Source organism: Gadus macrocephalus, chromosome 23 (genome assembly GCF_031168955.1).
Source record: "Gadus macrocephalus chromosome 23, ASM3116895v1".
Lineage (NCBI taxonomy): Eukaryota > Metazoa > Chordata > Actinopteri > Gadiformes > Gadidae > Gadus > Gadus macrocephalus.
The window spans coordinates 2,548,374-2,572,480 of record NC_082404.1 but is presented as its reverse complement, the minus strand read 5'-3'; the positions used below and the strand labels follow the sequence as shown (position 1 = coordinate 2,572,480).

At 46.1% G+C, this 24,107-nt stretch overlaps 1 protein-coding gene across 6 annotated transcripts in view; it reads left to right on the top strand.

The window, feature by feature from the left end:
* Window positions 1–24,107, top strand: part of atp8a2 (ATPase phospholipid transporting 8A2) — a 52,386-nt gene that overhangs the window by 4,775 nt on the left and 23,504 nt on the right. For 2 of the 6 annotated variants that reach the window (XM_060045299.1, XM_060045302.1), the window contains 20 exons: window positions 7,554–7,698; window positions 11,647–11,746; window positions 12,709–12,807; window positions 13,245–13,290; window positions 13,508–13,548; window positions 13,964–14,037; window positions 14,305–14,374; window positions 14,553–14,680; window positions 15,685–15,796; window positions 16,648–16,816; window positions 17,189–17,316; window positions 17,454–17,531; window positions 18,039–18,127; window positions 18,593–18,637; window positions 18,863–18,935; window positions 19,057–19,245; window positions 19,631–19,680; window positions 22,267–22,336; window positions 22,415–22,499; window positions 23,062–23,201. In XM_060045299.1, coding sequence (XP_059901282.1) covers window positions 7,554–7,698; window positions 11,647–11,746; window positions 12,709–12,807; window positions 13,245–13,290; window positions 13,508–13,548; window positions 13,964–14,037; window positions 14,305–14,374; window positions 14,553–14,680; window positions 15,685–15,796; window positions 16,648–16,816; window positions 17,189–17,316; window positions 17,454–17,531; window positions 18,039–18,127; window positions 18,593–18,637; window positions 18,863–18,935; window positions 19,057–19,245; window positions 19,631–19,680; window positions 22,267–22,336; window positions 22,415–22,499; window positions 23,062–23,201 — 1,931 coding nt within the window. Of the gene's footprint in view, window positions 1–7,520; window positions 7,699–11,646; window positions 11,747–12,708; window positions 12,808–13,244; window positions 13,291–13,507; window positions 13,549–13,963; window positions 14,038–14,304; window positions 14,375–14,552; window positions 14,681–15,684; window positions 15,797–16,647; window positions 16,817–17,188; window positions 17,317–17,453; window positions 17,532–18,038; window positions 18,128–18,592; window positions 18,638–18,862; window positions 18,936–19,056; window positions 19,246–19,630; window positions 19,681–22,266; window positions 22,337–22,414; window positions 22,500–23,061; window positions 23,202–24,107 lie in introns of those variants that run through there. The other 4 variants (XM_060045298.1, XM_060045301.1, XM_060045300.1 and 1 more) reach the window with 3 other exon arrangements.

Here is a 24,107-nt window from a genome sequence, read left to right as displayed (position 1 = left end):
CCAGACCCACTGAGCAGTTGCACCCTCTCCTCTAGGCCCACTGGGTGGTGGCGGCCTGCACCTTGGCGTAGGGGTAGTAGTGGTGGTGGTAGTGTTGGGGTCTGCTCTCGGTCTTCTTGGGAACACGGAGCTTGGAACCATGGTGCGGCATAAGGGTCGGACAGGCAGACGACATTCCGTAGGTAATGCTTTCCGCACCACCCGCTGGGCCCATTGAGCGATGAAAGTACACAGCCACACACGCACACAGCGGAGGGCTGGAGGAGAGCCCTCCGTCCTGAGATCAGATGTTGTTGGTTCGTGTTCGGTTGTCCGTTGAAGTGCTAGAAAGATGTTACGTTTCACTGTAAGTGTGGCGCTAGTAAAACTGTTTTGACAGCTTTGGGATAATGTAATTAAAAGAAAACAAAAGTCTCTCTGTTGCTTGGACAGCTGGACAAGTGACACAGTTCCCCATGAGGACATAACAGTTATTCTACTACAGATTGGAGGTACATTTCCTAGCTAGTCCTTTCATGGTTACTTTCAAAGATATCCCATTTGAGGTCAAGCAATCTCAAAGAAAATGTCTTGCATGCCCGTTAAAAACAATGCTGGCAGGTGGGTTAACGGCAAATAACCAAAGTGTTTGACGGAGGGAGAGAGAGAAGGAGGGAGAGAGGGAGAGAGGCACTGCATCCCTGTTGGCAGCGGGCTCCAGCATAGCAGGGTGTCTGGTGAAATATGCTCTTGCCATACGGGGTTATGTGGATGAATTATGCAGCCTGTCTGGATCCATTATTCAGGATACTGGTCCACTCTGCTTTTTCGCCATGAGAATGGGGCACCGGGCCAGGAGGGCTTTGGGTTCGTCCCAAGACAAGAGGACCTTGGGATTTGGGATGGATTCACTCCAGGATAGGTGATGGATGAAGTTGCTCACGTTATGTGTCTACGTCAGCAGAACCTTGTGCTTCTAGTTAGGTTGTTACGCTGATATGTGTGTTTCTCTGGGTTTTGAGGGCAGAATTAAATGTAGGGCAAAGGTTACTTGTGCTCACACATGACAGAGTTCAGAGACCATTCAGTGTGGAAGAGCAAAAGGCGTATGTGTTGGAACCCCAATGCCTCCCCTCGAGCCATCCCTGAGAAAGTTGCCTAACCCAGTGGTTCTCAAACTATGGTAGGCGTACCACTGGTGGTATGCGATGCGCTATCAAGTGGTACGCAGAGGAATTAGAAAAAAAACATAAACGTTAGATTAAAAACAATGCTATCAAAGTACGAGTACGAATGAAAATACATTTACCATGAGATCCTGTTCTCACTTGCTGTGCGTGTACCACTGGTTAGGCCAGAACCACTGGCCTAACCCACCCATCCTAATTGGTGAAAAACCTAACCTAAAAACTCAAAGCCAAAGTGTCTGCTAATGGACTACGTAGTAAATAGTAATAGTAAATGGGATGGTCATAGCTTCCCCCTGATCTTTTGGAAGCGCACTATGACTCCGGGCTGGGAGATCTCAAAGAACTCCTCTCTGCTGATCCCGCCCCCCCCCCCCCCCCCCAACTAGGCAGATGGGAGTGGATGCGTGGATGTGAGGTCAGAGCGGAAAGTTGGATCTAACTTTAGCCCTCTCCAGTACTCCACACACACACACACACACACCTGCTCACACAAACATCAGAGATGAGATGAGGAACGGAGACATTGATTGGGCCAGGAACGAAGCAAGTGCCAGGATAGGCTGCTGAGAAGACGGTATTGATCTGCACCTGAAGAGGAAAACATTAAAGATAGAATGACAGGAGTGATTTAAAAAGAAAGAGGGAGTGAAGCAGAGGCAGTAGAGGTGAGTTAAATGACAAAGATGGCCAAGGGGGAAGGGGAAAGGGAGAAAGGGATAAGGGATAAAGGGCAAACGGCCTAATACCATTTATAACTAGAAAATGCATTTCCTGCAGAAAATGTGATGTAGTGCAAAGTGAGGTTGAAAATATTTTTTAATAAAGCCACGTAGAAAAGAAACGTTAAATGGCTTAAATCAAGTGAAGGGATTTGAACAAAAGTTCAAAAGTCTAAATGGAGTAAACAATGTAAACATGCACACCATTTAAGAAAATGTAAATGGTTGTAAACAAATAAAGTGACAGCTGAATGAAAAGCGCAAAGCTTTGCCAAAAATGCAGAAATGTAAAATGAATTGAACTGAATGTGTGTGTGTGTGTGTGTGTGTGTGTGTGTGTGTGTGTGTGTGTGTGTGTGTGTGTGTGTGTGTGTGTGTGTGTGTGTGTGTGTGTTACAGAATAGTGAGCCGGTGCGCGATTAGCCCTATCTGGCGGGGAAAACCGCCCAATCTGGCAACACTGCTGAACGTCCTCACGCTCCAGCGTCAACGTAAATCAATGAGACTAACTGAAAACGAAGCCGGGTATGAAACTAAAACTGTGATTCGGAATAAAGTTTAAATAATATCGAAATTTCGTTTGGATAGTGTGTGGGTTTGTTAAATGATTTGAACCAGGGATGGGCAACTTTCATGATAAAGAGGGCCACATTTTTCATCATAACCATCGGAGGGCCACATGACTGCACACTTCAACTAAACGTGAGCTGAGAGAAGCTACACAATTTTGAATTTGGTAGATATGATTTCCTGTATTCTGGTACATTTTGGGGATGGCCAATACCTAAAAAATCATCCAGAATCATAACCTATGTACGGTATGTTAATTGAACCAACATACATTAATTTCATGTTTTCCATGCTCAAACAGCCACATGAATGGTCAGTATTTTTATCAGTGCAAAGGGCTCACATACATCATCATTCAATGAAGTCAAAAAACTGAAAAACAGTGGCCCAACATTAAGTGCAACAACTCAATGAACTCAAACCCAACAAGCAGTTGTAGTAGTTGTAGTGGCGACTTAAGTGGATATCTTTAATGACTGATATCGCTTCTAAGCAAACTAGACGCATGGGTTTGCCTTCGAATTCTATGAATTCTTCTCATCTTTCTTGACCGAGTTTTCTGTAACTCGATCATTTATTATTATTCTTTTATTTTATTTTATTTATTTTTTATTATGTGCGCCGCGGGCCTGACTGAGTGAGGATGCGGGCCGCACTGAGTGAGGATGCGGGCCGCCAGTTGCCCATCCCTGATTTGAACGAAGGTAAACGGTTGAAAAATTATTGAATTACAGTTAGGTATTGGTCTCACTTTCCCGACCTAAACCTTGATCCAGTACCGCAGCTATTTGCACTCCCGTCCCATACATTATGATGTCTGAGTCCCATTAGCCGCGTGGAGCCGCGTGTATGATGGAGAGTTACCGCGGTTATGGTGCCGTGGGGGCCCCTTTAATAGGCCAGGGAGAGAGAAACGCAGACGGAGTGAGACGCAGAATAGAGAGAGATATAGCTGGCATTATCAGTTTGGCTCCCGTCGACTTTGGCCCCTCCTCCCCTGTAAAGATTTTATCTGGATCATATAGGTCCTAAGCAGGGATACTTCTAATGGACGGAGAGGGGTTTGGTATGGCTTTATATTCTGGTTCAGGCTGTTTCGAGGGGAAGTGTGAGTGAAGTGAACCCCAGGTCCTCTAATCCAGTGAATCCTAACCGCCTGCCCCCGGACCCTTTTATATATATATATATATATATATATATTAGTGCTGTCGAGTGTCGCATCAATGTCATAGTTAATTTACGATTAATCGCGATTAATCACAAAAAAAATTCTATTCTAAATATCCCTTGATTTCGTGCTGCTAGCCTTTTATTGAGATCAGAGTGTTGAGAAGGAGAGTAATAAAATATGTTTGGTAAGATGGATATAAGAAGAGGGACCCGCAGTGAATTCAACCCGGTCCACTTGACATCGAGTAGGTGCATGACAGTGGTAGGCCTACCGTAAAACTTCAATAGCCCAGGCTTTTATTTGTTTCAATCACTGAACTTTCGAACAAAACTCTTGCTCAGCAAAGATGGGAAATACTATAACATTTATTATTTAAACCTATATGAATATTCCTACCGTATGAAGTAGTCGTAGTCTGTTAACGTTCTTCGGGATAACAATACTGCGTTTATAAAAGTTCTTTGTAGTGCCGTCCGGCAGCCTGAGCTGTGCGCCCGCAACCTCTCACTCACTCAACAGCCGCAACACTCAAAAACTGTCAACGTCGCAACCAAGTCGATTTTGTCTAGAGGGGAGTAACTGAGCGGCCCTTCCCGAAGTGCTACAGCCGAGGTGGTCCTTGAACTGCGATTGGTCAGAAAGACGTAACAGCTAAAGACAACATTGAACTCTCGTGCAGGCTCGAACAGAGTGACACAGAAACACACACACACTTTTAAGGAGTTTTTCACCCGCTCCGTATCCTTGCCTGCCCCAACAAGTTTGTGCGCCGTGCTTGTTGTTTTGTTATCGGTGTAGCTAGATCCGGTATGGTGTTGTAGTTTTTCTAATGTGACTAGTTGTTGCTAGACAGCAGGTGAAAAAACTACAATGTTTGCGAAACCAAAAGAGCGTTAATCGCGCAATAAAGAAATGAACGCCGTTTAAATTGGTTTGCGTTAACGCCGTTAATAACGCGTTAAACTGACAGCACTAATCTCTCGCTCTCGCTCTCGCTCTCGCTCTCTCAGGGGTGTAACGGTACACAAAAGTCACGGTTTGGACGGTACGATTCATAGTCAACGGGAACATTTTTAACAGAACAGAATGGCTGTAGATCAGCGGCAATGAAAACACCAATAAACTTGGTTATGGCATTTGCATTTCTGAATTCACAGACAGGGGTTGTAGAAATAGTGTCGTGAGCTGGGTTTGCACAGCTCGTTTTTTTTTCGCAGCAAGGGTGATAGTAATACCTGGATGGTGCCTTTTCAAATGTTAAAGTGCTGTACTTAGACACGGAGAGCCCTCTTTGTAGCTGGAGAGCCTGTCGGAGACCCTCTCTGTAGCTTACGTGCGCATCCAATATTTTTTAACTATCCGTCGACGCCATGGACCTATTGATCGACGCAACGGAGACGGCAAGGGCTGTGATTGGTCCTCTAACAGAATAATTTCTGGAATCACTTCTCCAGTTTGACTTTGCAACTTAATTACTTTGTACATTGTTTACTTTGCACCTTAAGGACCAATGAAACACCAAATAAGATTTGAAAAGCTTTGGAAGTTTATTAACAACACTTACATGGTTTGTAGTCAACATATAAGATTGATCTGGCGGCGAATTGCATTGCGTATCCGACATCCCGACGGAGAGCGGCTGAGGGGTCTCCGTGAGTCGGATTACGGAGTCGGAGCAGTATACTTTAGCTAAACTGTCCGGGGGGAACTCCGACTTCAAGTTTTAAATTCCGCATCCCAAAGCAAGCCTTAACATTCGCCATATTAACGCTATGTACGCCACATTTACACAGTCCACCGTGTAACCACACCGAAGTGCCTGTACCGTGATGGTTCGATGCAAATACGTGTATCGCTACACCCCTAATATATCTTATAACTTGGCCTATACGAGTCATGTCATTTCCTCCAACACATAGATTCCATACACTTATTTCTTAGTGGAGAAAAGAACACGAAATTGAACATTTTGTGAATTGTTCTCAAAGTTTAAATAATTGTAGGCCTATATTAAATTCATACAATTAGGCCTTTTTTGCCACCTAGTTCATAATAGGCAACTAAACCACAGTAAATTAGGTCTTTGCACTACTTTTGTGTTTATTCAAGTCTTGGGGGACTTTTCTTGTGTTTCTCTTATACTAATTGTATTATTTTATATCATTGCATTGTTGAAGGGAGCGTGAAACTCGAGCATTTCATTGATGGTGCTTTAATTGTTGTGATAATGAAAAATAAACCATCTTGAAAAACAGCCACATGCTTAAAAATGATGCATCTTAAAATAATGCATTCAAATTGACTACCGGTCCTCCAATTTCTTTTAGGAATATGCCGGTCTTTTGAGCAAGTAAGGTTACCCTGCTCTACTCCACCACTTAGCTCAATTAATTAGGAGGGTTCACAATCTACTTCTAAGTCAATATATATTTGTATACTTGGGGGGGACGGGGACGGGGGGGGGCGAGGACGACGACGACCCGTGTTTAACAAAATAGAGCACTAAAACACTTGTCTGAAAGTTATTTACTCGTCCTAGGGCTTTTGTGATGATTTAAATGCTGTACAAAATCGGCCTTTGTCCGATACCTAGTTTTTATAATTCATTATTCAACTAGACGTATTAGTTTCCTATTGTTTTAGTTTTCCATGAGGCCATGAATTATGTAGGTATATATGCTACTGAATTACATTAGAACCACACCTTAGAAAGATAACAATGAATTAGCCTTTTACTTCGTGGAACAAATTGCATTACTTATGTATGCATTACTCTTCTCATAGCCATACGTTTCTGGATGGCTTGCGATGGGCCAAGTGATATATTTGCATATGGAAAAGTGGGCAGAACTTGTATGTGATGAGGTCTTGATAGCGTTATCTGGGCTCTGTATGCAAGCAGTCTGAGGGCACTGTCTTGAGACGGGGCTGCTGGCCCTTTAAATGCGCTCCCACTCTTTTCCCTCCGCTGCGTAGAAGGATCTCCATAGGGGGGTTTCTCTTGAGCAGAGCGGGCCGCCGTTGTCTAGACTACGATCATTGAATGAAAGCATCAATCTTAGGGTGATTAGGATTGATTCGCGCCGAATAAAAAAGCGTATCGGAACAGCGAAATACCAGATAACACGGTGGAGTCCTGTGGGTCACTATCCTGCACAAAGCGTCGGGAGTAGCTAACCGGGGCGGCAGAGGAGTGGCGGACGGCGTGCTCCATCTGTCCTCACCCAGCCTCGCCGTACCAGCTGGGTAAACTGTCACCACATCTCCAGTTGCAGCCGTCCCTCTTTCAGTAGGCCCACAACTCGCTGCTTAACGCGGGCGTGTGTGACAGTGCGCGTCAGCCGTCGCCGGCATCACCACGCGCAGCGCGCTGGTTCCTGAAGCGGTGCGGGCGGATAACGCTGCCGTCACACGGTACAAGGGGACGGGGACACCGCCACACACACGCACACGCACACGCACCAGTGTCTTAGACCTCGGCTTAATTCTTCTTGACTTTTGGAATATGCACATGCGGTACATTTTTGTCGCGATTTAGCATTTTAGCAAAGTGAATATTGATATGAGTAAATTAGAGCTGGGTTACTCCGACACGAGTGTGTTGTTCGCCATTGTGCCCCCCTCAGCACATTCATTCTATACAGGGTCCCGTGGGCGTTGGGCGAGGAGTGTGTGTGTGCATTGACGGCACCATGCTTGTCCGCTGAAAGACCGGGCTCTGTGTAGAAAGGGTCGGGCCAAACGCGTCATGAATCCACCGCCAGCTTACATCAGCATACAGTAGCCTCTAGTAATGGTTGCTTTCACTTTTGAACGGTAAACCACGCCTCTTGTCGGTAAACCACGCCTCTCGTCCGTGTCTCTGCTCTGTCTCCCACTCACACTTACCAGCATCGCCTCTCTCTCATCAATCCAACGGTGCAGGACCCGCTTGCTCTTCCGCCGGGTACCGCAAGGCAGACGATGAGATGTCCGGTACTACTTCCCAGGCGGAGACCCTAGATGCCACGGCGCGGAGCATCCACCTCCACCAGCCCCAGCTCACCAAATTCTGCGATAACCACGTCAGGTAGGTGGTGGGGGTAGACTAATTGAACGCAGTGTAGCTTTCATGAAAGTAAATTTTGATGCGATACGTTTTCCCACCTTGTGTCTAATGGGTAACTTTTTGCATGAAGCATGGATGCACATTGACATGTGAAGATTAATCGACAGTTCTGAATGTCGCTCTTTATTCTTACGTGTATTTCATGAGAATATCTAAGGGATTTCCTAACAAAATATGAAGCGAAAGGGACAAATATATTTGGGTGTAGTGGTAGAGAATGTGGTTATACAACTTGGGTTCTGTTGATAATGCCTTTTAATAACTCACTGATTAGGTTTCCTTGTTTGCCCCTTGTGTCAGCAAGGGTTTAAAGTTTGTCTTCAGGTTAAAGTGTGGCTGCGGACAGAAGACGAAGAAGTTCAATCGTTTAGTTGGATGTAAATACAGGGCATTATAAGTCATAATTTGGGCTTGACAATAATTAAAGCAGCCATTATGGGTGACGTAGCTACCGTTAACTATGGCTGTGCAGACCACCGCGTTGGGTCTGCCTCGCTGGTTGACCCCTTGTTTATGAGCTCCACCGCTCAAACACTTATCTCAATCTGCAACATATTGATATCAATGTTGAATGGCCAACTGTGGGTTACTTTCTTTTCCTCAGTGACGAAGCATTCCCCCTTGTTTAATATTCTCTAAATGGTATTTAAAGAGACGTATCTGAGAATTGGCTCATTGTTTTGCAATGGCCAAGAAACAAGGGAATCCTAATCCAATCGTATCCACACTACTGACTTTGACGTCCCTCTGTTAAACAAGCACCGTAGTGTCTCTGCTGCCCTCCACGTGGGGACATACCATGTTCATCTGGCTATCTCTTCCTGACTCGCCCACAGATAAGGAGAGACCAACTGACTGACAGAGGAATCTTTGAATCAATCCCCATGCATATGTTGATAAGGAAACTCGTGCTGGCTAGTGGCAGTCGAGGACACAAACACAGCTTTGCTACAGAATTAAGAAATCGTCGATGCTAAATTGATCTGCCACCCCACTTTTATATTGTCTGGCGCCACAGCGAATCTGCCTCCATTTTCTGTGGGCGGAAGGTTTTGCTTTTAACAAGAAAACAACGTCCGCTGATGGGCCATTAGCCCAGGGAGGAGGTTTAGCTCTGAAAGGGACCTATTTTTAATGCTCTCATTTGATTAAGGCGGGGGCGTGCGTGCGTGTGTGCGTGTGCGTGTGTGTGTGTGTGTGTGTGTGTGTGTGTGTGTGTGTGTGTGTGTGTGTGTGTGTGTGTGTGTGTGTGTGTGTGTGTGTGTGTGTGTGTGTGTGTGTGTCGCAATGGTTCAATACCCTTAATGATTGGTCCAATATTAAAGGCTCCAAGCTTTTTCTTCCTTCAACTTCATGTGGAAGGTTTTTATGTCCCGCTAACATTTGTTCCACCCTTTGTCTATGCTTACAGCTTCATTGTGTGTGTGTGTGTGTGTGTGTGTGTGTGTGTGTGTGTGTGTGTGTGTGTGTGTGTGTGTGTGTGTGTGTGTGTGTGTGTGTGTGTGTGTGTGTGTGTGTGTGTGTGTGTGTGTGTGTGTGTGTGTCGCAATGGTTCAATACCCTTAATGATTGGTCCAATATTAAAGGCTCCAAGCTTTTTCTTCCTTCAACTTCATGTGGAAGGTTTTTATGTCCCGCTAACATTTGTTCCACCCTTTGTCTATGCTTACAGCTTCATTGTATGTATGTGTGAATAAATGTGTGTGTGTGTGTGTGTGTGTGTGTGTGTGTGTGTGTGTGTGTGTGTGTGTGTGTGTGTGTGTGTGTGTGTGTGTGTGTGTGTGTGTGTGTGTGTGTGTGTGTGTGTGTGTGTGTGTGTGTGCAGTAAAAGCAACAGTGTATTCATGACTTACTAAAAAACACAAATAAAATAAATGGAGATGGACTAATTAACCTGTCGTTGTAATGGATGTCGTTCTAAAGTCTGAAGTTCTGCACATTGTAAACCTCATTTTGAAACCTGATTTCCCCCAGCCAGCTTGTAGAAGCAACATGGTGAATAAGGCCCATTAGGGTTAAATTATGTATGTTGCTTACAGCTGTGGTCACAAGCAGCTTCACACCGAACACAATAAATACAGCAGACAGCTGTGTGTGCTCTAGTCAATGTCATTGTGTGAGTGTAGAAGGTTACCAGCATTACGCGTGTGTGTGTTGGAGCGTCTCCTCTGGTATCAAGTCCCTGTGATTGGATGGACGCAGTCTTATCTGTGGGATCATGTGTGTAGTATCAGTCTATCGGGTGTTTCCGGACTGCGTGCGTGGGTAGATGTCAGGCCAGGTCTGTTTCTGCTGTGGTATTCGATGTCACACCAAAAAGTTGTGTTTCTGTGTGAGATGTTGATGCAGCCTTTAGGGTTCTAACTCTGCAGCAACCGACCCTGAACTTGATCTCGGTGAACGTTGAGGCCGCCACTGACACATAGATGGCCCTCCTGTTTTTAATTTGGCCTCTAAAAGCTCTTACCGTAGCTGTTGGGCAACATCAAGGCTAATCAATACATTTGTTTGATCAATAACTGCTGATTGATTGACAGGCTGAGTCTCCCAAGGCCTTTTCCCGCATTTTTCCTGGGATGTTTCTCTCTATTTTTAGACTGCAGGGTTGTTGTTCTTCGAGAAGAGGTTTTCAGCTGTCTGTTTCCCATAATGGCTAATGGCCTCTCTCCATACAGAGCCAGCCACTCCTAATGGAGTTTCTCCAGGGCAGCATTTGCTGTGACCAACATGAAGGATGTTGTTTTAATTAGGCTTGTCTCTTGTTTTTCACTGTTGCCCTGTGGTCAGCATATGTTTAAGGCTGTATCTTTTAAATAGTTATCTTGTTTGAGTTTTAACATTGGCTTAATGGAGTAGTGAACAACAAATATATGTTGTTTTAAATGTGGTAATATGGCCTGTGTGATCTTCAACATGGCAGCCTATGCCATGTGCACTCTTTAAGTATCTTTAAGTTTGCTCTTCGCTGTCACGACTGAGGGACACTGATGGAGAGGCATGTTTTAATTTGTGGCTCATCTCGGGAGTGGTTGTTGATGGCTGGGTTTGCTTAGAATTGTCATTAACGCCGCTGTGATGTGGATTAGGGCTGCCTGATATATTGTTTTCGTATTGAAATCATGATACGCACATGTGATATTCGTATCGCTGGACGTGCGTTAAAAACGGGTACTTTGTCGAGAATACCTTGCATGTGCCACCATAAAGGCTTTGTATAAATAGTGTATATAGCTATATAATCAAATACTACGTTGTTTTTTGTAATATGGCAATATGTATTGCAGAAGGACCAAATATCGAAATTGGACACTAACAGTATAACACCACAGTGTGTGGTGCATTTCTTATGCAACATCGCTCATTATAACACTCATACACAACACACAAAAAAATCAAAGTCGCCTTGTAGGCACTATAGGGTTATCCCGCTCCCTTACTTTAAATCAGGAAAGGGGCGTCACAATTATTTAAAATCTCAGTCTTCAAACTCGAGCTGAAACAGGGTTTGCTTACACTTGAACGGAGTTGGCCTACTACGTGAATAGTTAGGGTAGGTAAAGTAGGGCCTGGATAGTTAGGGTAGGTAAAGTAGGGCCTGAATAGTTAGGGTAGGTAAAGTAGGGCTCTGAATAGTTAGGGTAGGTAAAGTTGGGCCTTGATAGTTAGGGTAAGTAAAGTAGGGCCCTGAATAGTTAGGGTAGGTAAAGTAGGGCCCTGAATAGTTAGGGTAGGTAAAGTAGGACTCTGAATAGTAAGGGTAGGTAAAGTAGGGCTCTGAATAGCCGCCCCGCTGCTTAATGTCATGCATCTGAATCCACTATAAGTCACTTTGGAGAAAAGCACTTGGCCCGTGAATAAGCGGTCGATTGTAATGTGATCGTAACGTCTCCCCTGCCTCTCTGCTTTTAGCACAACCAAATATGGCGTCCTCACCTTCCTGCCGCGCTTCCTCTACGAGCAGATCCGCCGTGCCGCCAACGCCTTCTTCCTGTTCATCGCACTCATGCAGGTAGGTCCAGGCCCGCCCAGGACCCCCGCCTGACCTCAGACCCCCTTGGCCCTTTTTATTCTGCAGCCCTAGATGATCAGAGCTAAGGGAGGGCTATGGGGGACGCCTTCTTGTCCGACTGAGGCCTTTATTTATCAATGCAGAAAGCAAGCCGCTCCTTCCTCCTTCCCTGCCACTGGGTGCGGGAAAGATGGGAGATCTTCACTCTCACCTCACATGATGGAGCTGTCCAGAGCCAGGAGCCTTACGTTCACCCTGCTGCGCACTACTGACACTAAGCTTGTCCTGAAGGGTTGTCCCCAAGTTACTGTAAAGAGAACTCTTGTGGCTGGTGGGTTTGGCTTCCTCACGCATGGGGCCCAAGGCTTCCTGCAGGGTTTCTTAAAGTAACGATTGAACAGCAGCCAACTACCTACTTTCTAATCCCCTTCAGAGAAATATGTCTGGAGATTGTATAGGTGCCAATTATTTGCAGTGTGTGAATTGGGTGGGGGGCGACACATTGCAGCTGCTGATTGGCCGGCCTGGCACTGGCTGTCAGCTTCCGGTTGAATGACTTTGTGGTTGTTGGCTACCTGGGGTGCGTTCCAAGTCCTTGTTGCAACATTCACCTTCCTGTTGCTTGTTCGTTAATACTCTTGAGTAAGCTGTAGCAGTTAATGGTCGGCAGGAGTGAAGGAGCAGTGTGGAGAGGATACAGAGACTTCAGCATCACTAAGGGCAACGATAACTTGATGTTATGGGCCAATCAACCCTATTCCACCTGCTGTTTAGGCGCACGTATCATGACAGTAAAACAGTCTCCAAAGCACTTCCTCTGTTTGAAACTCTGTATACTTGTTCGGAACGTAGGGACTTGAGGCGGTTTTTGTGGCTTTCGGAGCGCATCTAATCGCTATAAACCAAGACAGGCTCCTGTTACAGTGCGTTTGTAGAGCTGTTTCTGTTTCCTTTCCTCAAAGCAAATCCCTGACGTGTCGCCGACGGGTCGGTACACCACGCTGGTGCCCCTCATCTTCATCCTCACCGTGGCCGGGATTAAAGAGATCATAGAGGACTACGTGAGTACCACAGCGCTCCCTACCTCTGGAGGACCCGGTTGCTAGTGGGGCTGTGTGGTGCAGGGTAGCAGGGGGGGAGGTAGAGAGTTTCACAGCTCTCCCTACCTCTGGAGGACCAGGCCGTGTGTTGCGTGGTAGCTGGGGGGAGGTAGAGGGTGGCCTGCAGGGTGATCCAATGGCTTGAGAGGCCAAGGGATTATCCAAGTATCAATGACTTGATAACCCTCCCATGACTTCACCTCACCCCCCGAGGAGAAGCAGTTAACGCATCATCGCCCTCCCCCTGTCGATAACACGGGTCATGGTTTTTATATGACAGAACGAGAGGAATCAAACACAGGCGCCGTTAGTTTAACCTCATGGAGTCGTGTTGAAACCTATCCCTGTTTGACCTAATTCAGGAACAATAATAAGAGCCATCTCTCATCCCTCAATAGAAAAGGCACAAGGCAGACAACACGGTCAACAACAAGAAGACAACAGGTAATGTGTGTGTGTGTGCGTGCTTGTGTGTGTGTGTGACGGTTTTCCATGAGCTCCCGGCATCATTTGGCGTGTCTTTTGTCTGTCCTTCATCGCTGACTAAATGGCCCGATGTTTGTCACTCAACACGGCGATCAGCAGAACAATAGTCTGGTCTCCATGAATACTGCATGAGGAGCTTCCATAGGCTGACGGCCCTGTTGTCCTCCTCTCTTAGTTCTGCGAAACGGAGCCTGGCAGACTGTCATCTGGAAGCAGGTAACCACCGCTACGACGCCACCCCCACGCTGACTCCTGTCCTCTCTGTCTGACTCCATCGGCTTTCCCTGCCTCAACCTTTACATGTTGGCCTCTCTCTTCTCGGTCCCTCCTCTTCCAGCTCCTGTCGCTTTATATCTCTCTGTCCACATGTGAACCCGGTTCATCTCCAGCGTCTTGCCCCTCCCGTGTGTACATGTTCTGATGATTGGAAGCTATGCTGTGCTTTACTGACGCTTTATCTCTGTCTCTGTCCCTCTGACTCTGCCTCTCTCCCTCCCTGTCCCTCTCTCATCTGTCCATCTCACTCCTTCCCTCCACTCACCCCCTCTCCCTCGAAAACATCCCCTTTCTCCTACTCTCCCATCTGCCACCTTGCCTTCACGCTGTTGCAATGCTGAACCCTGGCCACAAGGTGGCAGTAGGAGACATAGTGAAGGTGACCAATGGGCAGCACCTTCCAGCTGACATGGTCATCGTGTCCTCGAGGTCAGCATTGTGTGTGTGTGTGTGTGTGTGTTTGTGTGTGCTTGCCTGAGTGAGTACGTGTGTGGTGTTATTATTTTTTTTTATGACATTGAATGCGTTTGTTGAGTCTTTATTGTCATAAATGTTTCCTTGTGTTTTGTCTATCATAGCTGTTTTCAAGCATTATTAAAGTGTCCAGGTATATAAGTACATGTGTTTCTTTGTAAGCATTCCTTGATGTTTTATAGATGTCTCGAATTGTGTTAATGTATGGTGTTCTCCCCTCAGTGAGCCTCAGGCCATGTGCTACACAGAGACCTCCAACCTGGACGGCGAGACCAACCTGAAGATCCGACAGGTGTGTGCGTGGGTGTGGGTGTGTGTGTGTGTGCTCGCTCAGAGGCCATCCTCCGGCTGGGCTCCAGGGTCGTAGTCTTCTGCCGTGGCATGCATACACTCAACATGTGTATTTAGGAGGAGTTTAAAATGTGGCTCGTTGTTTTAAGGTGTGTGTGTGTTCCATGTGTGTGTTCCAGGGTCTCCCGCTCACCGCTGGGCTCCAGTCCCTAGAAGAGCTGATGACTCTGTCCGGTCGTCTGGAGTGTGAGGGGCCCAACAGACACCTGTACGACTTCACTGGCACCCTGCGGCTGGAGAACCTCAAGTAAGAACCGCACGGCGCCGTCCACTAGATGAACCGCTCCTCAACCGGTTCTGGCCAGCTTGGTGCATCAGGCCCACCTCCCACGGTCCCTCAAAGTGGGAGCATTATTATGGGGGATGGACCCACCTATACTCCATGCGTCCCATCCCGTTTGGTTCCAGCTGGGAACAAAATCCCCCTTTTGTGAACCAATTCATCAATTCATCTCGTCTTAATGCTCAGAGTGGTTCCATTTTAGCAGGAGAACCGGATTAGAGACTGTTCCATGTTGCTGGACAGGGGGAAGAGAGACCCCTTTGAAGTCATGGTGACCTCATTGCATTATTGGATGCCAGCAGCCGATGTTATTAAACGTTTTTACACTGCCAAGTTTTCCCGTTTTATGCCCGCCTTTTTACAGGCATGGTCCGTGCGTTTTCACACTGACCGAGATAATATACCGGCTTGATTTCGCACCACAATTTACCCTCTCGGACCCTGCACATATTGGGGATTTCATTTTAATGTAAACGCGGTTAGACTGCTTGGCGGTTCCAGGGGCGGGACTTTGGTAGAGGTGTGGACGTTGAAATCCCCTAGCTGCTAACCATCTTGGGAGAGAAGGTGATGCAGTCGCATTTAATGAAGACGTTTAAAGATGGTGTGATCTACGAGAAAGCAGCAGAGGAACTTTCCTTACGAGGCTTTCGTAGGGATAAAAAGCATGTGGTCAGCAAAAAAAAAGCACTTGGACTTGTAAATTATAGCCTACACTGAGATGTCATCTACTCATTCATATGCAAATTATTCTAAAGAGGGCTACTCTACGTGCGTAGCCCCACCTAGTCCAATGAACAAAGAAAGCCGGCTCCGTGATGAAGGCGGATTATACCCCCTCGGTTTTACACAGGCAAGACAGGGAAATAGCAGGGTGAGCCAAACCGCGACCGTACCGGCTTGTCAGTGTAAAATGCCTCTTGTATGTTGTAAGTGGTGAATGACATGCGAGTGGTTGCGTCCCTCAGCCCGGCTCCGCTGGGGCCCGACCAGGTGCTGCTGCGGGGCGCCCAGCTCAGGAACACCCAGTGGGTGGTGGGTATCATCGTCTACACGGGACACGACTCCAAACTCATGCAGGTCAGTTCAGACCGGCCGCTCTGAGGTTTTGCATTCATTACGGTTAAAGTCCCATGGCTTAGAAATCTCACTTTCTGAGGTTTTCTAACATTAATACGAGTTCCCCTAGCCTGCCTATCATCCCCAGTGGCTAAAACCTGCGGTCAGTGTAAAACGAGCACTAGGTATCCTGCTCGCCTTAAGGGGCCAAGTTACCCCCCCTTTCTCTGCCTTGCCCGCCCAGAGAATTTGGCCCGGTAATGAGACAATGAGGACTCCCGCCGGTGCACCCAGAGTGTTCTAGAATATTTACAGATACGGCCAAGGGCTGTGTGCGCCTCGCCATTGTGATACATCCACTTAAAACAGAGCGCATGGTACCTTGGCCTCAAGCTGCTCAGGGCCACACCCCCACCCTCCTCCTTGACCCGCCTCTCTCCTCCTCATTTGCATTAAAGCTACAGACACCGAAACGGCGCGTTTGGGGAAAGCTCAATGTGCGTCTGGCTCGTAGTGGCCGTAATTCCGCACCACGGCTGAATTTCGGGAACATCTTCAAATTCTGTGTTAGGGGCCCACTAATATCTATATTAAAGCATCCATAAAGTAGCATGCCATGGGACCTTTAAGGGAAAGTTCTGTCTGTGTTATTAAATGGTAATAGAATCGACCCAAATAAGTCGTTGTATTTGACAAATAAAGAAAATGATAGCTAAATTAAAATAGTGTCTTGGTCTGTCTCATCTTCTGCTTTACATTCCTATTTCCCTCTCTTTCATTGACCTTTCTCTTTCCTGCGGTGTCTCTGTCTCTTTCTCTCTGTCGCTCTATCTCTCTCTTTCTCTTGCTCCCCTCCATGTCTCTGGTTCCAGAACTCAACCAAGGCCCCCCTGAAGCGCTCCAACGTGGAGCGGGTGACCAACGTTCAGATCCTGGTTCTGTTCTGCATCCTGTTGGTCATGGCTCTGGTCAGCTCGGTGGGCGCGGCCATCTGGAACCGCACGCACACCGAGGAGAACTGCTGGTACCTGTCCCGCGCAGGTGAGGACACACAGACAGACGTTACGCTCACCCTGCTGTACACTACTGACACTAAGCTTGTCCTGTAGGGTAGTACTCCCCCAAGTTACTGTAAAGATAACTGTGCAATCAAAATTGGGGAGCAACAAGGAATAGAGACGAACACACTGTGTGTGTGTGTGTGTGTGTGTGTGTGTGTGTGTGTGTGTGTGTGTGTGTGTGTGTGTGTGTGTGTGTGTGTGTGTGTGTGTGTGTGTGTGTGTGTGTGTGTGTGTGTGTGTGTGTGTGTGTGAAGGGTGTAACCCCTGCTGATTACACAGGTTCACTCAAACGAGTTCACAAAGGGCGGCACGTGTTGTTCTGCTCATTCATCGTGTGTGTGTGTGTGTTCAGGGGACATCTCCACCAACTTTGCCTACAACTTGTTGACCTTCATCATCCTCTACAACAACCTGATCCCCATCAGCCTGCTGGTCACTCTAGAGGTGGTCAAGTTCACACAGGCCCTCTTCATCAACTGGGTACGCTGCTGCTATTTGTGTGTGTGTTTGTACATCTGCGAGCACGCGTGTGTGTGTTTGTGTAGTTTATGGTTCTTTAAAACACGACGACAATATAAGAATGGGTTAGGGTTACATTCAGATGACTTTGTGCCTAGGATGAGGAGATGTACTACAGCGAGACGGACACGCCCGCCATGGCCCGAACCTCCAATCTGAACGAAGAACTCGGTCAGGTGAGAGATGGCTCCTCCCACTTTTGGCTTTCAGAAGAAACTAAAAGGTTTAGGCTCCTCCCTCCTCAGGTCTCGGTACCACATTAAGAGTTTGTTGTTTGCGTGAATACATGTTTAACAAACCAAGGACCGTGGTCAAAGACCCGCGTCTTCAAAGACCCGCGTGTTCAAAGACCCCCATGGGGACGGCAGTAGCTCAGGAGGTAGAGCGGGTTGGCTGGTAACCTGAAGGTCGCTAGTTCTTCAGGCTGGGTTAAGTCTTCGGATGAATGGAAGTAAGCTTTGGATAAAAGCATCAGCAAAATCCCCAAGACCCGCGTGGTCAGAGACCCCAGAACACGCAGGGTTTTTCCATGCCTACTCTCCATTACTAATGAGCTTGTGTCCAGTATCGGCTTTCAATGAAAACAAGTCACTTCATTTGGTGTCGTTTTTTGTGTCTCGTCACCCTCTGCTTGTCTTGGTCCATCTCCCATTTCTCTCCTTATCTCCCCTCGTCTCTCACAGGTGAAGTATCTCTTTTCAGACAAGACGGGAACTCTGACCTGCAACGTCATGAACTTCAAGAAGTGCACCATTGCCGGGATTACATATGGGTCAGTCTCCCCTCCCCTTTGTGGAGTGATTAAAGGTTTTTCTTCCAAAAGTCGCCTGAAGCGGGCGCCACTGTCCCTTAAACCTCTGTCAGAAAAACGAGAAGCCTAAAGCCTTGTTTATACTCTCCTTGTGTGACCTGGGAAGCGTCCACACCACGGAACGCAGACAGGGTGACCATAAAGGTCCTGACGTGCAAGACAACTATAAATTCGGCTTTATTCTGCTCTTTTTTTCTATTCAGTTCCTTTAAAGTAAATGCACCTCCTGCTTTATAATAATATATATAATCCATTAATGTAATAGCTATCAAATTGCCTATTATTTTGACCGATCCTATACTAGACCTGTTGCATGATTTAACGATCCATCGAGTAGATGTGTCCTCTGCTTTGCTTGGATGTGAACAGAGCTAATCAACTTATCTCCTGATTGATTTATTCTGCCCTAAACCCTCCACGCCTCAGACACTTCCCTGATCTAGAATGTGATCGTTCAATGGAGGACTTCAGGTCAGTGTGCCCTGCTCTCCTCCTCTATTCCCACCTGTTCACTGCTACACATATCAACTGTTCTGCTCTGAGTTTGGAGCTCTGCTAATAGTTGTGCTCGTTCAACTTTCCCGATGTCTCAGTAGTGCTTTGTTTCTATCAGTCTTTTCTGGACGCCTGAAAAGTCCTCGTGGTAACTGGTAGATATTATGCTGTTGTATTTTATGATCTTCTCTCTTCTCTCAGCCAACTTCCTGCCAGTACCAATAACTCCACGGAGTTTGACGACCCCGCCCTGATCCAAAACATTGAGAACCACGTAGGTCCTTGGGATTGTCCCTTTTAGTTGTTTTTTTTTATTCAATTTCAGTTTTACAAATCAGTCAACTGATTGGCATGCATCCATTTTGATTGGTGTGTGTGCGTGTGTGTGCGTCCAGCCCACCTCCTCTCAGATCTGTGAGTTCCTGACCATGATGTCTGTGTGCCACACGGTGGTCCCAGAGCGGGACCAGGAGACCCTCATCTACCAGGCCTCCTCCCCCGACGAGGGGGCGCTGGTCAAGGGGGCCAAGGGCCTGGGCTTCGTGTTCACGGGCCGCACCCCCGACTCTGTCATCATCGACGCGGTGCGTTATGTTTGTGATGGGCTTTGGTCTCGGGGACTGACTTTCACGGCCACACTTTGGTCTTTTCACCTGCCAGTAGGGAAATGTTCTGGCTATACCATTGTTTAATAAATGGTCAAATCCATCCCATATTGGCTGCTAGCAGGAGTTTGTTTTGGTCAATAAGTTCTGTGTATTTATATTGGATCTGTTTCTATGTCTTAGTATGTGACCCTGTTTGTGACCGTATGCGTGTTCTCATGTAGTTCATGTCTTTCTATAGGTCTAATATTTCTGCATGATCAATGTACATCCATGTTTCTTTTTGTTCACCACTGTTGGTGGCGTGTGAGGATGTAGTGCTCGTGTTCAGCTTCACTGAGAGGTCTTCTTCTGTTCTCCACAGAGAGGGAAGGCGCAGACCTACGAGCTCCTCAACGTGTTGGAGTTTTCCAGGTAACCTGACCTACATTTCAAATATGTGCCAGACATGCAGAGGAATCAAAATTGTATTTATCTCCGACCCACGTTGCAATAACCTCGTTTTATTTTTAAACGAAATTAAAAGCATTTTAATGAGCAAGCATTTTTACATGATCTTTATGATAGTGATTTGTACCGCATCTGGGAGTGTTTTAAAACTACTTTCATTCAGTTCATTGACAAACACGCCCCCCTGAGAAGATACAGAGTCTGTGGAAAAGACAACCCATGGTTTAATGAAAACATAGCGAATCTTATTAGACAGGTAGACAGTGCTTGGACCAAGGCTAAACGATGCAATGATCCCGGGTCCAGGAATAACTACAGAGCATTGCGAAATAAGTGTACAAAGTTAGTTAAAGCTGCTAAAAGTGACCATTATTTAAATATATTAAATGAAAATCTAAATGACCCTCGTAAAGTTTGGAAGTTGGTGAAATCCAAAGAGGGGACTGTAGAAACACCAGCTCTCCCTGTTGTGTTAAAAATAAATCAATGTGAGATTAAAGGCAAAAACAATATAATCCATGCATTTATTGATCATTTTACTAATGCAGCAACAATCCCATCTTCCAGTATCTGAAAGACCTGTAATGCTTCAAAGTATAATATCTTCAAGTTGCTTTAATTGTACTACTATTACACCTTCCATCCCTCAATTCTTAACAATTATCGCCACATTTCTAGGTTGCCAGTAACAGCTAAAATATTTGAATCTCTAGTAAATGAGCAGCTTAAACATTATTTGTCAAAAAATAGTATCTTAAAGGAGACATATTATGGTGTTTTCCCAACAAGTAAACATAGTATATGAGTTCCAGAAAACATGTTTTTGAAGCTGTTTGCTTGAATTAGCTTTTAGGAAAAAAAAATCGGGCCTACTGCTATTCCCCTCTGTTTCAGTCCTTTCCGAATGGGCTAATTCTGGTGTCTGTAGCTTTAATGCAAATGAGCTGCTGCCCATTGACCAATGAGCTGTAAGAGTGAACCACAGCATGGAGGAGAAGTGATTGTTGCCGTTTGCGGACTCCTGGAGCTCTATATCTATATAATATAAAATAATAATCATAATCATAATAATCATATTATATAATATAAAGGTATTTATATTATATCACATCTAATATCACGGCCAAAAGCTATCTGCGGCTCGTATGATATTATGAATCAAAAAGACTGTGTCTGGAGTCTCTGGTACTTCCACAAGACTCATAGTGGGGGTTATCACGGCCATGGTTGAGGAAGATTGGGGGAAAGGAACTTTGGCCTTGACTCTGAAGTCCATATTGCGACATGCCGGAGCTGCCGGACACCCCGCCAGAGCTGCCGGATTGCTGCCAAAGCTTCGGCGGCAATCCGGTATCTACAGACTGCCTTCAGTTTATTACTAACTTCCTTAGTTAACTTTAGACTAGTTTTAATACTAAAAAGACAAAATGCATGAATTTTACGCTTTCCTACTAATCTCTTACTAAAATTGAAAACTCAACTGATGATGGCATCCTCTAAGAAAGGGTAGAAACGTACAAATAATTAGGGATCTGGCTTGATGAGAACTTGAACTATGAAACAAGCATCGATAATCTTCTTAAAAAGCTTAGACCAAAGTAAAGTTGAACTGAAACTTTTGTGCCAGGTTAATGGTGGTCCAAAGTATCTTTCTACCTATTTTAGACTGGTGATGTATTATATGCATACTCCCGTTTCTTTCCTCTTTTTTTAAGTTGGATGTAGTGTATCATGCAGCGTTACATTTTGTGACAGAGGCAAAAGCAAGAACACACCACTGCAAATTATATGAAATGGTCAAATGGACATCACTGTCACTCTGGAGGAAAAGCCATGTTCTAATTTTTATTGCTAAAGCATTGGTTGTTAAACTTCCACCCTACATTTGTAGTCTGTTAACACGCCACACCAGTGCTTACAGCAATAGGTCAGTAAACATCCCTGCTATGCGTACAGAATTAGGTAAGACTTCCTTCTGCTCATTTGCGCCATACGCCTGGGATGACTTTCAGAAAATAATAGATCTGAATTCATTGCCCTCAGATGTTTTTAAAAATCTCCTAAAAACAACTTTAATAGAACTGTGGCACTGTTCCTAGCTTTAATCTGTCTCATTAACACTATTAAATGTATTTTTGTCTGTGGTCTCTGTCATCTCTGTACTGTAACTTTACTTGTCGGCTATTTTGGCCAGGACTCCCTGGAAGACGAGATATTATATCTCAATGGGACATTTCTGGATAAATAAAGGTCCAAATAAATAATTTAAGTAATATTGACAATAAATAAATTCGAAGAAGGCAAAACAAAATGCTATTTATAAAAATCAAAACATAATAATTGAAATGTGCAATTATTATTATTATTATTATTATTATTATTATTTACAATATGTGCAAGATGCAGTAACCTGAAGAAAGGAAAAGTGTACTTTTGTAGGGCATTTCAATGTATAAATAGGTGTGCATACCCACACCTGTCCATCGCTCAGCAGCCATGCACGACGTCTGCCGTGTCTGAGACCTTCTGCTCGTCTGTTTGTCCCCACAGTAACCGCAAGCGCATGTCAGTGGTGGTGAGGACCCCCAGCGGGAAGCTCCGCCTCTACTGCAAAGGAGCCGTACGTGTGCCCGACTAGAACACCAGCCTCATACCCTCAGAGTACCTCTGTTCTCGTTGATCATTGTTGTTTCTCCAGGATAACGTGATCTTCGAGCGGCTGACCGAAGCATCACAGTACAAGGAGCTGACTGTGGCCCACCTGGAACAGTTTGCTACTGAAGGTAGGAGGGAGCAAGAGACTAGGAAGGAGGGAAGCTAGAATAGTACCTCAGACATACAAGCTCCTGCCTCCCCCGCAACATTTCTTCAATACTTGTTGCATACATTTTTAATGGCATGGGATATTTTATAGTACATGATGCCTTGTTTATTTGTGTGAAATTTATTGGTATTAAAAGTCCTGTTATTAAAATACTAAAATGATTACGATCATGCCTGATACGTGGAACCAAAAGGTCGGTCGCATTTTCCTTTTCTGCTCTGTATAGAAAACCTGTTGTTTCCCAGGCAGGTCCCCCTGTGAGGACCAGCTACCCTGAAGGCCTTTTCTGGGGTCTAGAGGACTCTGAGCTGGGCTTACTGCTGCCTAACCCTGTTCTCCATGCAGACAGCTAGTCTCTTCTCAATGAAACACCCTAGTCCTGTACAGCGTTGCCAGATTGGGCCGGATTTCCTGCCCAATCTGGCCCAATCTGGCAACACTGTATGTTCCCCTTGGAGACGTAAAAAATAGATCAGGTTTTCTAAGAGTGTTTTCTGAGTCATCCTCCTCCTCCTCTCCAGGCCTGAGGACCCTGTGTTTTGCCTATGTGGACCTGGAGGTGTCTGCGTACCAGGAGTGGCTGAAGGAGTACACACGCATCAGCACCGTGATCAAGGACCGCGCCCAGAAGCTGGAGGAGTGCTACGAGCTGCTGGAGAAGGTATGAGCGGCCAGGGGGACCCAGACTGGGGCTCTGGGTTTATTGGAACCTAGTGGACCCCAGACTGGGGCTCTGGGTTTAGTGGAACCCAGACTGGGGCTCTGGGTTTAGTGGAACCCAGACTGGGGCTCTGGGTTTAGTGGAACCCAGACTGGGGCTCTGGGTTTAGTGGAACCCAGACTGGGGCTCTGGGTTTAGTGGAACCCGGACACAGGGCTCTGGGTTTAGTGGACCCTAGTGGACCCCAGACTGGAGCTGTTGGTTTGAAGCCCTCTGTCTACAGTCTGTCCCCTGGCGAGATGCCTGTCCCCTACCCCTCATAACGACATGCACCAACATGGAAGACATTCAATGTAGGTCGCTCTGGGAGAAATCTGTAAGAAATCTGCAAAACTGACCTAATGGAATGAGGACTTTTCCTCTGCGGTCATAGTCTGTGAAGTTCCCTTTTCCTTCTCATCTGCCTCAGCGTGGTAAACCCTACTCCCTCTAGAGTGCGTAGAAGTGGAGTGAGTTCAAAGATGTGGCTTTAGCAAATCCGAAGCAGTTCATGACACGTTAAAAAGCTCCCTCCTAAGTGGCTAAGGTGATTATCAACCTGGTTTTGGGGTTTCCGTCATGTTCCACATCCAGCCAGCAGGGGGCGGAGTGTCCCAGCCTCTGCTCTGGGAGCCCCACACTGTGCTGCTCTTAATAGTCATCTTGGGGGGAAACTACACAAAGGACTAAGGGCTCTGTCCCACAGTGGGGATGAGTGTGGAATGCCACTGTTATTTTGTACACACCGGTAGCAGAGCTCAAGTAAACAAAGAGAGAGAGAGGTGGGAAAGGAACCAGAGAGGGGGTTTCAGAGTGGCTCATGAATCCACAGCAATAACGGGCACATGAAGGATTCAGTTAGAGAAT